General features: G+C 48.5%; 2 protein-coding genes across 12 annotated transcripts; one reads left to right on the forward strand and one right to left on the reverse strand.

Moving 5' to 3' along the window:
• Nucleotides 1-1,733: 1,733 nt before the first annotated feature.
• Nucleotides 1,734-15,878, forward strand: TMCO6 (transmembrane and coiled-coil domains 6). Of its 11 annotated transcripts, XM_043589287.1 has the most exons (13): nt 5,374-5,480; nt 6,611-6,757; nt 7,144-7,304; nt 12,437-12,552; nt 12,658-12,841; nt 13,094-13,198; nt 13,375-13,460; nt 13,694-13,810; nt 14,035-14,146; nt 14,264-14,450; nt 14,597-14,691; nt 15,075-15,242; nt 15,488-15,878. In XM_043589287.1, the coding sequence occupies exons 3-13, from the start codon at nt 7,164-7,166 to the stop codon at nt 15,599-15,601; spliced, it is 1,425 nt and encodes a 474-aa protein (XP_043445222.1). In that variant the 5' UTR covers nt 5,374-5,480; nt 6,611-6,757; nt 7,144-7,163; the 3' UTR covers nt 15,602-15,878. The 11 variants fall into 11 exon arrangements, with proteins under 11 accessions (XP_043445280.1, XP_043445263.1, XP_043445222.1 ...); XM_043589305.1 differs by lacking the exons at nt 5,374-5,480; nt 6,611-6,757; nt 7,144-7,304 and adding exons at nt 9,891-10,231; nt 10,375-10,487; XM_043589311.1 differs by lacking the exons at nt 5,374-5,480; nt 6,611-6,757; nt 7,144-7,304 and adding exons at nt 9,891-10,183; nt 10,375-10,487.
• Nucleotides 3,637-5,857, reverse strand: CD14 (CD14 molecule). The gene is made up of 2 exons (XM_043589366.1): nt 5,553-5,857; nt 3,637-5,463 (listed from the first exon to the last, which is right to left on the reverse strand). Exons 1-2 carry the CDS (start codon nt 5,553-5,555, stop codon nt 4,345-4,347), a joined length of 1,122 nt encoding a protein of 373 aa, XP_043445301.1. The 5' UTR covers nt 5,556-5,857; the 3' UTR covers nt 3,637-4,344.
• Nucleotides 15,879-15,897: the final 19 nt, after the last annotated feature.

A 15,897-nucleotide genomic window follows, 5' to 3' on the forward strand; every position in this document is an offset into this window, starting at 1 on the left:
TAGAATAGAGAGCCCAGAAATAAAAATCTCACGTTTATGGTCAAAGGATTTGGATGAGAGAGCCTAGACCATTCGATGGGGAAAGGACAGACTTTTAAATAATGCTACTGAGAAAACCATATACCCACATGCAAAAGAACGAAGTTGAACCCTTACCTTAAACATATATACCTCTACTGCTACCACCCTGATCCAGCCACCATCTGGTTTTTCTTAAACAACTTTATATTAAGATATAATTCAGAATGCATAAAATTCACCCTTTTAAAGTCTCCATGTCATTGGTCTTTAGTATATCCCTACAGTTGTGCAGCCATCATCACTAATTTTAGATTTTCATCACCCACAAAAGAAATCCAGTACCCCATTCAAGTTCACTACCCATTTCCCATCCCAGCCACCACCCTAGTCCTAAGCAACAACATAACTGTTTCTATCTACCATCATTTCTTGACTGGGTTATTAATACAGCTTCCTAACTGGTTTTCTAATTTGCCCCCTACAGATATTCTCAATGTAGCACCCAGAATGACCCTTTTAAAATGTAAACCACATTATGTCACCCTCTGCTCAAAATCCTCCCGTGGGTCTCTATTTCACCGAAAATAAAAGCCAAAGCTTTCCAGTGGCCTATAAACCTTAAAAAATTGTGGACCCTCATCTCACTGATGTCATCTCCTATATCTTCCAGAGCCTGTGTAGTGGGTGATTCCTCTTTCCGCAATGTGTTTCCACCAGGTAACTGCAAGGCTCACTCTCTCACCTCTGTCACATCTTTGCTCAAAAGCCACATTCTAGTTATGTCTTGCAATGTTTAATACTCACCCCCAATACTCTCCCCATTTTGTCCCTGCTCTATTTTTTTCAACAGCATTTATCTTCTAATACACTATAGATCTTACTCTCCCCGCTGCAATGTAAGCACTTTATGAACAGGGACTTCTGCTGCTCTGTTCACTGATGTATCCTCAGCACTTGCAAGCGTTTGCCATGTGGTGGAAACTCACTAAACGCGTCTTGTTGAACAACGGAATAAACAAATGACCAGAGCATTCCGGACAGAGGGAAGAGCCAGTGTGAAAGGAAAGAATGCCAGAGTGGAGTGGCTACAATATGTTGAGGGGAGGGGACAGAGACAAAGATAGGGAAGGAAGCTAGGAGACTGCTGACCACTCTGTCCCTGTGCCCCCACCTGAAAAGTTCAGAATTCTCCTCTTACATCTCTGTCTCCTTTAAGCCACCCCCCCCCCACCCCCCCCCCCCCCCCCGCTTCCTGCTTCCTAAAATGTTGACTGATGTTTTCCGAGTTTCCCTTCCCAGCAGTCTCCCTTCTTGCTCTATCTCCTCCAGGGCTCAGGGAGCTTTTCCATGGCTATCACTTCACAGTGATAGCACATGGCTAGCACTTCACAGTGATAGCACATGGCTAGCACTTCTGCAGTGCATTGCTCCTCAATTCTTGCATCCAGTCCAAACTTATCTTGTCAGACCTAAACCCCAAAAACCTACTAGCTACTGGATTTCTCCACAGGGAGTTCCCTAAAGCACTTCAAGCTCTGAAGTGCCCTTCCCCCAATCTTCTTTTTCTTTCAAATTTCCATCCCCTTGAGAAACCCTACATCACCTAAACCGGAAATCTGAGTCATCCCATCTTCACTCACATTCAGGCATCCTGGGACCCATCAGTTCTGTTTCTTTCAGAACTCCTGGAGCCATCCTTCCCCCACATCCCCATGTCTACTGCTGTCCCGGTCAGGTCCTCACTCTTTCTCACCTGGACTCGTTCAATAACCTCCTCAGTGCTCCCTTAGAATCTGCTAATCCATCCTCCACGTGGTCACCTGTGGGCTTTTTCAAACACATGCCTGCTTCCATTAACTGTCCACTAAAAACCCATTAATAACTCCTCACACCCTGCAGGATTACCTCTATGTCCCTTCCTGACATGCTTTTAGTTATATTATCTCTCTTCTGCCCAGAGGAGAGAGATGGCTCCTAAGCTTAATTAGAGCAAAAGCTAAAGTTCTTACTAGGTTCTATATTTACGGTGCTTCTCCAACTCCCTTTGGCAAGGGACCAAGTTTCTTTTTTAAAGTTGCAATCCATTGTGGATGATACTTTTATAAAATACAATTGAAACATTGCTGCAATGTGAAATTTTATTAAAGTTTCTAAACATTCATTCTGGACTTTCTTAAAATTTATCTTGCCTCAGATGATATTTTGAGTAACATGACTTTACAAGGCCCTACATAATCTGGCCCTGCTATTCTCTAATGTTTTCTCTTACTGTTCTTCCCTTCCACCCCTGCTCACCCTGGTTCCCCCACATTGGCCTCCTTGCCGTTTCCTATAACATTCCAAAGCCCTCAGGATCTTTGTGCTTGCCATTGTCTCTACCTGAAATGCCATTCCGGAAGCTATCCTTAAGCTCACTTTCCCAATTCGCTCATGAGTTTGTTCAACTATCCCTTACCAGAGAGGCCTTCCTAACAATCCCATATAACATATCAATCCTTAATGCTCTCTCCTCTTTCTCTTCACAGCACTTATCTTACTTTGATATATTATATGTTTATTGTCTTCCCCTCACCCCCACCATCCAACTAGAATCTGGACTCCGTATGAACCAGAACTTCTTTATGATTTCTGCTGTATCCACAGGGTTTAGCATCGTGCCTGGCACATAATTAGCACTTGAATGGATGAATGTCTCCAGCTTCCATCACCATGATCTCCAGCCCTACCTAATCAGTTATAATTCCCAGGTCTGGCCATTATACTTTCAGGTTTCTGAGCCTTTTGAAGTGCCCATTTTTGCCTGGGAATGTCCTTCCTGAGGAAACACCTCTCAAGAGCTGGGTTAAATGTCTCCTTTTCTGTACAGCCTTCCACAGAACCACCCTTCCCTCATATAGTTGATCCCTCCCACTCACTGAATCATAACTATCTTTTCTGTGTACATCTCCCTTATTGGATTGAGAACTCCCTGAGGACATGGATGTTTTGGATTCATCTTTGTATACCAGGATCCTAGTGGGGCCTGAGGTTGAGCAGGGGCTCCATAATTTTGATGAAGAGTTCTCAAAGCTATTCAAATGAAAGGAGTTGCTTCAAGTGGTTAGTTCTCTGAGACAAGAAATGTTCCAAGAGGCTGGATGAAGTCCCTTGGGGACACTCCAGGGGGCCTCCTGACTGGGGGTGGGGGGGGGGAGGTTTATTTATCTGTCCCCATGATTCTCTGCATCTGTGGTCTGGTAACCTGTGTAACTCTCCCACCAATGTTACTTTGCATCCTTCATCCCTACCTGTGTGGCTCTAGATACTAGAGGGAAGCAGATCAGTGGGTTGTGGTTATTTATATCCCCCTCCCTTCCTTCTCCCAGCTCCTCTGTGAGGCAAGTGTATAGCTCTCTGATGGATGTGGCTGCCTCCTCGATGTAGAGAAGAGACTCCTAGAAGGAACAATACCTCTTGGTCGATGCCCTGCGTCTCTGAAATAATGTGGTTTGGAGGGCACATGTGGTTAATTGCCCTGTGAAAGGTCTAAGAGGCTGTGAAGGGTCTAAGCTGTTATCCTATTTGCAATTCAAAGATCCAGCCAGCAAAAAAAAAAAAAAAAAAGATCCAGCCAGAAACAATTATACACACATTTACTAACATAATGATCAGATCTCTGGTTCAGACACAGAATGTTTAATGACAGCATCTTGCAACAGTCCTCTGTGCCCAAATTCCCCAATGACACAGTGAAAGCCAAAATACCTGTGTGTGCCAAGGGGCTTTACACAGCAGAAGAGAAAGCCTGGAATTATGAAACCCAGAGCTTATGTAGGACAGGTGGCATAGCTGTCCCTTCTCCCGGGAGGGTGGGAGAGATAAAGAGAGAGAGAATAAGTAAGTGGCTCCGGGTTTTATTGCCATTGACAGGGGGAGAAGCTGGCTCTTGGAAAGTGCACCACAGAGGAAACATGCTGTAACTTGCTAGGCACGTTTATCACTCAGATATCCTTTAACTCAGGTGCCAGTAATCTCCTCAGAAAACTGGAATGCACGGAAACCTCTGTTTCTCACACACAGCCTAGACAGGCAATATTCCCTGCCCCTTGCACCCTTGAAGTTCTATTCTTAGGATGAAGAAAGTCTAAATATAATGGATTCCACATCCAGCTCTGTGCCTAGCACATCACAACACCCAGTACACACATCTGTTGAGTAAATGACATGAATCGTTGTTTCAGGTTTTAATGAACATGGGGCAGAGGGTTGGTTGATTAAGACGTTCTGACGAGGCTTCCCAGCAGCCAGGGCAATCTGAGCCAATTCATTAGTCTCTCCTGGGCTTTAGGCGAAGCCCCCCGCCCTTTGAAGCACCGCGAGGGTTCCGGACATCCCCACAGCCAAGGCCGAACGCGCACAGGCTTGGACCACGCCAGAGTTCATCGGGTCTTCTTGGTATTTGGGGGCTTCAGGGTCCATAAAGGGATTCCCGTCCAGTGTCAGGTTACTCACCTTGGGCAGCTCTTCTAGCCCCGGCACTCTGTTCAGCCTGTTGCACCTAAGATCTAGCACGCTGAGCTTGGCCGGCAGTCCCTTAGGCACCTGCTCCAGCCCAGCGAACGACAAGTTGAGAGAGTTCAGTGTGCTGGGCCAGACACATCCAGGAGCGCCTGGGGCGGTGGCGCGCAGCGAGTTGTGGCTGAGGTCTAGGCTGTGGGGTTGCACACCCGCCGCCGCCATGGCCACGCACACGCCGTTGGGCGTCTCCATCCCCGCGTTGCGTAAAGCCAGAGCCCGAAGGGCCGGGAATTTGTGCGGACAAAGAGCTGCAGTCAGTCCGTCCTCGCCCAGTCCGGGATTGTCGGATAAGTCTAAGGTGGTGAGGGCCGGAAAGGTGCGGAGTTGGGAGCAGGGAAAAGCAAGCGAGTGTGCTTGCGCAATATTCAGTACTTTGAGGCCCGGCTTGAGCCACTGCTGCAGTTCCGCGAGCCAGGCACCTCCGGTTGCCCACGACACGTTGCGGAGACTGAGGGTGGAGAGCGCAGGCCCAGTGGCTTCCAGAAGAAGCGGCGGCATCGCGCCGGTTACCTCCAGGTTCTGGAGCGTCAGTTCTTTGAGGCGGGAATATGAGAGCGCACGCAGGAAGGCGACCAGCAGCACAGCAGGAACCTGTGCAGAGCCCACTGTGAGCCGCCGCAAACGCAGAGCCTTGACCATGTCAGCATACTGCTTCGGGTCGGCGTCTGCGTCCTTTAGAAATTGTTCCAGGCTGCGGCCGCCGCCGTGGATCTCCACCTCGACGGCAGCCACACACTGGAAGGCGCTGGACCAGTCGGGCTGAGGATCCGTGAAGTTGCAGAAGCAGCGGACATCGTCGTCGTCCACTTCGCAGGGTTCTGGTGTGGTCTCAGAGACGCACAGCATTGGCAGCAGCAGCAGCAGCAGCAAGCAGGGCGCGCGCACCTGGGAAGAGAGCGGAGGTCAGGACGGCCCCAGCTAGTCCCTGGGGTTCTTCGAGTTGTTCCCTTTCGTCCCCAAGACCGTACACTCACCATGGTCGATTGGTGCTCGGAGACTCTGTCCTGGCAAGCTCAGGGAAGGACTCTGGCTTCTTTCCTTGTGCAGCGGCACTCCCTGGTTTCTAGGCTCCCCACACGTTATCTGTCCTCTTTGGCGGCCTCTGAGAGTTTATGTAACCCTGGGGTGTCACTCTGTTACTTCCTTTGTGAACCCTGGTCACTCCCCACCTCTCTGCCACCCAACCGCTCTATGCACTACGGTTCTGGGAAATTTTGCAATGAGGAATTTTGCCAGGAGAGGGACTTTTGCAGGAAGGATATTGTAGGGCATCTGGAGTGCAATGCTCCAGGCAGTGCCCTGATGAGTCAGACACCCCAGGCTTGTTTGTTAGTTATTGAGAAAGAAGGATCCCCAGTGCCACAGGCTAGGACTCTTACCTCCCTCTGCCTCTATCCCAATGACTCAACTGGGGTAGTTTGCTTAACTTTTCTCTAGTTTTGGTGGTTACTATGAACTTACTAACACACCCAAATCCAATCACCTGAATATCCTCCGATATATAATTGGATATTTTGTGGAAGGCATTGCAAATTTCATCTGTTGACTCCAAGGGATAGGATGAGGTTCGAGAGAAGGAAGTAGGTCTGAAGAACAACTCTCTTCCTTTTTTTTTTTCTGCTGACTTGTTCTTTTTAAAACTTTATTAAGAAAGTAATAGCTTTCTTAAAAGTAGAAAGAAGTGTTTAACAGAGACACATTGGCCAAGTAGCTCCACCTCTTACAGTTTCCATGTTCTTATCCTGAAATTGAGAAACAAGGCATTTCTAACCCAGTTTGCCCCCTTGCACCTAGCTCTCCCCTCCCTTCCCCCCAACACAATTCCTGTGTCCTAGAAAGGAAAGGCTGGACCAATGTTGAATGAGGATTAATTAGTAACCTACCTGTTTTGCCAAGAAAAAAAGCAAGTGTCCCAGAGGGTGGTGTAGGGGCTATGCCTCTATAACTGCCCTCGCAGTTCTGCACCTGTGGATTCTGGGGAAAGAGCTATACAAAAAAAAATGTTTGAATTCTCACTTCTCCTATTTTTCAGGAATGGCTTCACATCTGTCCTCATTCCAAACAGGGAGGCTTCATCAGGCCAGACTGCTCTCTGTGTGCCTTGTTGATCATGCCCTTATACCCTGAGCCATGCCCCAAAGCCAGGCCAGGTCACTGGTGCATCCTTGAGGACCAAGATGTGAGTATAGCTCAGTGTTGAATACACTGACTCAGCAGTCAGACAGCCAGGCTTGGAATCCCAGCTCTACCACTGAGGTTGTAAGATTTGGGCAAGTTTCTGGGCCTCAGATTTCTGCGCTCCTGCTTTGTAAAATGGACCTAATGGTAGTACCTGTCTATGACTACAGAGCCACATCTATTAGAGTACTCCTGATTGTTATGTTCTTCCTCAAAGCCTCTGCATTCAGAAGACTCAGGCCACTGAAGCCTGGCTCCTTAGCAAACCCCATCATTTTGGGGAAAGCACTTTGTGGTGCAAATGAAGAGGGGCAATGATGGTTTGCAAAGATCCCCAACTCACACCTTGATTCAACAAATATCTATCATTTGTCTACCAAATGTCAGGGCTGGTACAAAACCCGGGGATGCAGACATGGTCATCACACAGTCCCTCAAGTACTCCAGGAACTGGAAGAGGCAAACACAGACCCAGAGCTACAGTCCATAGAGAAGAGGACTCAGAGGGGAGAAACCAAGGACTTGTGGGAACTGTGGAGAAAGGAACAGTGAATACTGTATTAGAGAGGACATGGGGCTGTTGTTTACAGGATTGACAGTCTTGTCGGGCAGATAAGTGCAAAAAAAATCAGGGTGGGCAGCTGTAACTCTCTGAGCAGACATTTTGCCTGGTGACTTGTCTTACCTTCGCCACTAGGAGAAATATGTAGGTGTTAAAAGCAGCTTGTCCAGGGGCGCCTGGGTGGCGCAGTCGGTTAAGCATCCGACATCAGCCAGGTCATGAACTCGCGGTCCGTGAGTTCGAGCCCCGAGTCAGGCTCTGGGCTGATGGCTCGGAGCCGGGAGCCTGTTTCCGATTCTGTGTCTCCCTCTCTCTCTGCCCCTCCCCCGTTCATGCTCTGCCTCTGTCTGTCCCAAAAATAAATAAAAAATGTTGAAAAAAAAATTAAAAAAAAAAAAAGCAGCCTGTCCCATGACAAAGGAGATAAGACCCAGACCCTACCTCCAGCCAGAGCATGGTGCATAGCAGGTGCTCAGTAAATGGTTGTCCCGGAGCTGGATGGATGTTGAACCTGGAGAGATGTGGGGGCAGGATGATGGTCTGCAGATATTTAACTAGGTGATTTGTGGAAGAGATTGAAGGCAACTGACTCCAAGAGATGAAATTAAATTCTGGGGAAGGAAGTTGATTTGAAAGTGCCAAATCTTAACCACTAGACTACCAAAGGAAGTTGGTTTGAAGAACTGTTCCCTTTCCTGGATTTGCTCTTTTATTTGCCAAAGTAATAGCTTTCTAAAAATTAGAGGCCTCCAGGGAAAGCTATTAGGTAAATGTTTTATAAATTACTGTTTCTCATTTTCAGTCATACCTAATGATTTCGGTAAGCTAATGTCCTGTCTTCTTAGGTACGCATCAAACCTGGCACACATTAGAAATCATACAAAGTCCTGGATAGTTTTCATTTAACTAATCGATAGAAAAACACTTATTTTCCTATTGTAAGTGTGAAGCTTTTTGATTGTTAATAAAAGAATCTACCAACCATCAAAAAAGTAAAATAAAATAAAAATAAAAATTGGAGGCCTCCAGTAGAAATTTTTAAGTGCTGGGGCGCCTGGGTGGCGCAGTCAGTTAAGTGTCCGACTTCAGCCAGGTCACCATCTCGCAGTCCGTGAGTTCGAGCTCCGCGTCAGGCTCTGGGCTGTTGTTGGCTCAGAGCCTGGAGCCTGTTTCCGATTCTGTGTCTCCCTCTCTCTCTGCCCCTCCCCCCGTTCATGCTCTGTCTCTCTCTGTCCCAAAAATAAATAAACGTTGAAAAAAAAAAAAGAAATTTTTAAGTGCTACCAACACTCTACTTTCTTGGAATTTTGAAAGAGAGGAGACAACATCAAACGATTACACTGTAACTTAATGACAGCTGTGAAAAGGGTTATGAAGTATACATTGTTATAGGCTCTCATGACAGGGACGCAGGTACAGTAGTTCTGAGTAGGGGACACTGTAATTGAGATCCTGAGGGTGGTGTTAATTAAGGGAAGGGTGCTTATTGGGGGTGGTGGAGCAGAGACAGGGCTCTAGGGAGGGTAACAGCCTGTGCAAAAGCCTGGAGAAGGAAGAAAGCAAGGGCTTGGAACAAAGAGAAGATCCCAGGAGAGATGAATTAGTTGAGGCTCCCTTCCATTGAAAACTGGAGAGGTATGCAGGGATTAGACCATGCAAGGCTTACTTGGCCACAATTCAGATTTCAGAGGTAAGGAACACAGTTTTTAAATTCACCAGTGTTTCCCCAGTGCCTGGTAGTTAATGGCACTCAAAATTTGGTTTAAGAATTACTTAACCCCCCAGGCGCCTGGCTGGCTCAGTTGCATTCTACTCTTGATTTCGGCTCAGGTCTTGATCTCATGGTTCCTGGGATCTAGCCCTGAGTGGGTGGGGCTCTGCTGATAGCGCAGAGCCTGCTTGGGATTCTCTCTCTCCCTCTTTCTCTGCCTTTCCTTCGCTCTTTCTCTTTCAAAAATAAATAAACATTAAAAAAACAATTAAATATTAAAAAAAAGAATTACTAGGGGCGCCTCGGTGGGTCAGTCGGTTAAGCGTGGGACTTGGGCTCACGTCATGATCTCACAGTCCATGGGCTCCAGCCCCACCTCCAGCTCTGTGCTGACAGCTCAGAGCCTGGAGCCTCCTTCAGATTCTGTGTCTCCTTTTCTCTTTCTCTGCCCCTCTCCGTAACACGCTCTCTCTCTCAAAAGTAAATATACATTAAAAAAAAAAAGAATTACTTTTATTTAGAACAGGGAAATAATTATATTTGTCTCATTTTCTTTATACGTGTGTACTGGGGATAACTCATGATGGAGAACAATTCAATAAAGTAATGCGAATCCAGCGTTCATCAGTGAGAGCCGAGTTATTGGTGAAATCTTCCTAGGGGTTGGGGTAGTTTTGAATGCTCGTCTAGGATGTGTTAGGTATGGGGAGGTTGTATTTGCCGAGCGGAAGGTGAGGCACTGTCAGTCCAAGCCGAGGCTGAGTTTCTTTCCTAGAACTGGGAAGGAGAAAAACCGCGCTGTTCGGCTTTGCGTAAGCCCCTGGCTGCAGAGGTCCTACTCCGCTTCTAGCCTTCGCTCCGCCCCTCCCTGCCCCTGTCCCACCTCATTCTACTCTCCCTTCGCCCCGCCCCTCCATCGGTTGTTACCCGCTCTGTCCCCGCCCTGCTCCACAGCCTGGTTGCGCCTTCTAGCTCCTCCCCGCCTTCTCTTTGCGCCGTGCTCCGCCCACTCGCACCTCCTTTTCCGGCAAGCGCTGCGGTTGCGCGGTGCGTGCCATCTTTTAGGCTCGTGGAGCGCTTCGCTGGCTTTCTGCTTTGGGCGAATTTTATCCAGGCCCACCATGTGGAGCGGAAGGCAGGGTCGCCTCAGACCGGTGGGCTGCGTGGTAGAGGAGCTACGGTGCCGCCGACGGGAGCGGGAGGCAGGTGCTGGCGAGCAAGGGAGACGGCAGGATGCGCGGGGTGGCTATGGCGGTGGAGATAGGATAAGGAGGCTCTCGGGTTGGAGACGGGGTTCAGAGTCCTAGATGCCCCCCCTACGTTCAGCCGGCTTCTTTGCCCCCAGCACTGCGGAAGGCGCGGAGGGAACAGCAGCTGATCAGTAAGAGACTGCTGAGAGACGACGCGTCGGAGGAAGCCGAAGGGGGATGTGTGGCCATGATCCTTGGGGAAACTGAGGTGAGGCCACAGGGTGCACGGTGAGGTCGACACCGGCTGGCGCCAAATTCCTTTTGAGGTCCGCCCCACATCTGGACGCGGTCCCTTCACTACCTCCATCCATCCAGTGGGCCAAGCCAGAAACCGGTGAATCATCCTCGACAACTCGGTCTCTCATCCCCACACCGATACATCAAGTCTTAGTCGTTTTAAACGTCTTAAGGAGCTTTGGCGTCCTTACGTGCTTCACCATCGTGGCTAAGCCATCCTCTTCTCCGTGTACTCAAAATAGCCTTCTAACGGGTCATCTGTATCTGTGCTTGCCGCCTTCAAATTCATTCTCCATACATCAGACAGATGTGCCTTTTAAGAACACATAGAGACCGAAATCCTTCCTGTGACCTATAATGTCCAGCACTGTCTAACCTTTGCCTCCCTCCAACCTTACCAGTTTATTCATCTTAGCCCAAATTACCCGTTTTTAGGTTTTTTGGTTTTTGTTTTTTTGTTTTTTACTTATTTTTGGGAGAACGCAAGCCAGGGAGGGGCAGAGACAGGACAGAGGCTCTGAAGTGGGGTCTGGGCTGAAGCCTTACACAAGCGATCCTGATGTGGGGCTGGAACTCACTGGGAGATCGTGACCTGAATATAAGTCGATCCTTCAATTGACTGACCCACCCAGGTGCCACACCGCTTTTTAGTTCTTGAAAGACTGTATTAGGCTCTTTCCTGTCTCAAGTCATTTGCATTTGCAGCATCTAAAAGTGAGTCTCTTTTAGTATTGGCTTGACAGCCTGTTTGCAGAATATTGATCCTACTAATTGCTTGTTTATCGTTTTTCCAACGAGACTTATTTATTTGTTTTTTAATGTTTATTTATTTTTGAGAGAGAGACAGAGTGTGAGCAGGGGAGGGGCAGAGAGAGAGGGAAGGAGACAGAATCTCAAGCAGGCTCCAGGCCCCGAGCTGTTGGCACAGAGCCTCATATGGGGCTTGAACCCTCAAACCGCAAGATCATGACCTGAGCCAAAGTTGGACACTTAGCTGACTGAGCCACCCAGGTGCCTCAGAACCTACACCCTATCTTAGTTGTCATTGAAAACTCAGATGCCTGTAGACTATCAGGCATATAGTAGATGGTCAGTATTTAGTGAATAAGTGAATGAAATGATTAGTTTTACCTGATTTATTCATTCAGCAAGCATCGGGCATCCCCTTTGTTTATATTGTCTATGTTTACATATGTTGTTCACAAAGCACTCGTGCCTAGGTTCATTGGTTCATTGTGTGCTTACTTTATGCCAAGATACTGTGCTGGGTACTGAGGTACACAAAGATGAAGAGAATCCCTTTCTTTGAAGTGCTTGCAATAACCCAGTGAAGGAGACAGGTGTGCTAACCACCTGTCATGAAGGAAACATGAGGCACAATAGAAACCCCTAAATGTGCAAAAGGAAGCCAGGAAGACCTTACTTCTCAGAGGCAGTAACCGGAATAGAAATCTGAAGGGAGTGGAGGACCTGGGGAGGCTATCCCAGGCAGAAAAATAGATTGTGCAAAAGCTTGGAAGCATTAGAAACAAGTCATGTTATGCTAGGTGTTGGAGTATAGGTTGCACGGGGAGAATGGCTAGAGGGATAGGCTGTGCCAGACTGAAAGGTTTAAATGTTATCCTTGAAATAACCCTTTAAGAAGGCAGGAAAGATGTTATTCCCATTTTTCAGGTGAAAAACTGAGGTTTAGGTTTCTTGTAGAGAAGTGGCAGGGCTGGTATTAAACCCAGTTCTGATTCCCTCTTCTGTCTACCCTACTGCAAGATTGAGACTTACTAGCCATATTAGTGTGAATGACAAGTTCAAGGGATGGTGCAACATTGGAGTGCTTACAGGTAAAGTGGGCAGAGTAGGACTCATGTTTGCTTTCTGGCAACTTTATGTTGCCATCTCTTCTCTCCATGCCCTGTGCTCCAGATCCAGCATTTCCTACGATTAGCACAACAGGGGACAGAAGAAAAGGAGAGAGAGAGGGCTCTGGTCAGCCTTCGTCGAGGCTTGCAGCACCCTGAGACGCAGCAGACCTTCATCTGGTCAGTGTGGGTGGTGTGAGTGGGGGCTGGGTCTCTAAGAGATGGACAGGAGTGTGGAGGGGATGGGCCACAGGCTGAGCAGGGCTCTGGTGCTCACTCATGTAGGCTGGAGGGCAGCATGCGGACCTTGGTCGGGCTTCTGACCAGCAACCAAGCCCTGTTGCAGCTTGAGGCCGCTCGGTGCCTTCATGAGCTCTCTCATTCTGAACAGTCTGCGGTGGCTGAGGCCTGCCTGCCAGCCACTTCCTACCTTCTCACCTACCTCTCCGGTCACAGCTCAGACTTTATAGTAAGCCTTGTCCCTTCCTACCTTGTTCTTGGCTTGGATTTAAAAATTATGCTTTTGGGTATAGTTTGACCTGGCACATAGGGGAAGAAGAAAACTTGTTTCCCCTGATGTCCATAGCCATACATATGCCCATCATCTTCCAATCCCTTTTGCCCAGAGCCTCGAAGACAACACTGTTCCATCCTCCGCACTCCCACCCCCACCCTAGCCTGAGATAGGCCATGCCCAGTGCTTTTGTTGTCCCACTCTCAGGAGCTCTGTCTGTATACACTGGGTAACCTGATTGTGGAGAGTGAGGCTGTGAGAAGGCAGCTCCTGCCACAGGGCATTGTTCCAGCCTTGGCTGCTTGCATCCAGGTGAGCGTCCATCTACTGTCTCCCTCCTTGGGCAGCACTCCCCTCACTTGTCTCTACATGGTCCCCCTGCTTTGTTTAGGCAGCTTCAGCCTCTGCCCTATGCTAAGGGGTTGAAGGTCACAGGGAACCTTATGACGCAGTTTCCAGAGTCAGATCTGTACTCTGTCTACTTCTAGTCCCCCCATCTGAATGTGCTGGAAGCCCTTGGATATGCCTTATCCCAGCTTCTGCAAGTTAAGGAAGCTCCAGAGATGATCATCCCGTAAGTAAAATTGTGTCTGCAGATGTGCAGGTAGGTGTGACCCACTTTGTATTGTAACCCCTGGAGGTGTGATTGAGTCTTGTTTCCAAAGCTGTTGCACATTTTAGCTCAAGGTGTCTGGCTGGGAAGAGCTTTGGATTTGAATGCTTTCCCACCTGCTCTTAGGGTTTGGGAAGAATGACTGGCATTTTGGTTTCTGTGGTTCCCACTCACAGCTCTCCTTCTGCTGACAGCTCCGTCTTGGGCTCCACTCTCCCTGAGCACATCCTGCGACTGTTGCAACCTGGTCCAAAGCTGAACCTTGGGGTTGCTGTGGAGTTTGCCTGGTGTCTGCACTATATCATCTGCAGGTAACAAAGGCCTTTTGCATAAGTCCCACAGACCTTCCCTAGGTCTCCCTAGGGCTCCCTTCTAGGACACTCTTTTTTTTGAACTTTGGTTTCTGGAATTTCAGAGAGTTTTCTTCCTTCTGTAGTCCTCTTTACTTGGAGCCCAGGAAGCCTACAACCTAGGCCATTTGCCATCTTAAAGGTAGGATTGACTGAGTAGTGACTATTTGATTCTTATTGCCCAGCCAGGTCGACAATACCCTGCTTATCTCCCATGGGGGTCTGTCCACTCTGGGGTTGCTGCTATTGGACATGGCTGGAGTTGTCCAGAGAACAGAGGATACAGGACTGGAGCTGGTAGGTGAAGAGAACAGGTCAAGGTCTGGGCTACATTTCTTCCTACTCTGTTCTTCCTTCAGTACACAGGTAGCCCCTTTCTCCTTAGACCATACTCAGACTAACTTGTCTTTGCAGCTGGCATGTCCTGTGCTTCGGTGTCTAAGCAACTTGCTAACAGAAGCGGCAATGGAGGTTGCGGGAGGGCAAAATCAGCTTGAAGACGAGCGTGTTGTGGCTGCCTTATTTATCCTTCTGCAGTTCTTCCTTCAGAAACAGCCCAGCCTACTTCCTGAGGGCCTCTGGCTCCTTAACAACCTCACTGGTATGTGTCATAATGTGCCTAGGACCTTTAGATACTGGACATACGTACTCACTGACTTGGCCAAGGTGGGTAGGATTGGGGGGGGGTGGGCAGTTGTAGTTTCATTTCCCTGTTTGGGGACTCTACTGTGACATTTTCCCTTCTAGCAAACAGTCCTAGTTTCTGTACCTCCTTGCTCTCCATGGATCTGATTGAGCCCCTCTTGCAGTTGTTGCCAGTTTCTAACGTGGTGAGCATATTGGTAGGTATTGGGGTCACTTAAGTATGGGATCTGGTGCCAAAGTAAAAACAGTGGGAGCAGGCCTTTGCACTCAGAAGTACCCTTACCTGAGAGCTGGCAGGTGGTGTGGTATGGATGGCTTCAGGGCCAGACCAGTCTAGATGTGAATCCTTAAACGACTAGTTACTAACCTTGGGCAAATGAGCTTATCATCTTGAACTTTAGTTTCCTCGTGTGTAAGTGGGAATAGCAGTCCTACCTGAGGGCAGCTGTAGGGATTACAAAACATGCATAGAAGTGCTTGGCATGGTGCCTGGCCATGTGGTCAGCACTCTATATTTTAGCGATCTTTAGTCTTTAGTTTTCATCCTTTGTGGGGACTGTGTATACATGTCTTTCTGCAGGTCCTCACAGTTCTGTGCAACGTGGCAGAGAAGGGTCCTGCTTACTGCCAACGTCTGTGGCCAGGGCCCTTGCTCTCCTGCTTGATTGGTACACTGGCCTTCCCTGACATTGAGGTAGTAGGCCAGAGTTTAGAGCTGCTGCAATTGCTGTTCCTCTACCAGCCAGAGGTGGGTTTTGGCCCTGGTCCCCTGTTCTGAGGCCTCTAGTCTCACTATGGCCCCTTTCCTTCCAGTCCTATCTCTAGTCAGTTCTCTGGGCCTGGCAAGCCTATATGGACTCCAGGTCGGAACTTCCAGCCTCTTTTTGGGAAGGCTTTCTTCCAAATAGAGGTGGATTAACCCATAAGCCTGTAGGAATCAAGTGTTAGGGCACAGGGACCCAGGTATTAAATCCTTTTCTACCCTGCCCTTAGGCTGCTAAGGATTTTCTGCAGCAATCAGGGCTGCAGGTCCTGGAAAGGCACCAGGAGGAGGCCCAGCTCCAGGATCGTGTGCATGCTCTCCAGCAGACAGCTCTTCACCAGTGACCTTTTTGATGTCATTCTACTCATCACCACCACCCTACCCTTACCCCAACTTTCTTGCCTATGGATCCCCCTTTGAGGTTTTAGAACCGTAATGGTATCTCCTGCTCTCTGCTCCTGTGTCTAAGCCAAGACTTTCAAAGCTCAGCTCTTCTTTGACTCAGAACTGTCCATATAGGACCAAAGGGGACTTGATGTGGGCCTGGAGTCACCCCCCCCCCCCCCCCGCCATTAGCAGCTCGTGGTTTTTGAAGGGACAGAATAAAGTTTTATTTTTACATTAAACTGGTTTGTCCCAG

The sequence above is a fragment of the Prionailurus bengalensis genome, chromosome A1 (genome assembly GCF_016509475.1).
Source record: "Prionailurus bengalensis isolate Pbe53 chromosome A1, Fcat_Pben_1.1_paternal_pri, whole genome shotgun sequence".
Classification (NCBI taxonomy): domain Eukaryota; kingdom Metazoa; phylum Chordata; class Mammalia; order Carnivora; family Felidae; genus Prionailurus; species Prionailurus bengalensis.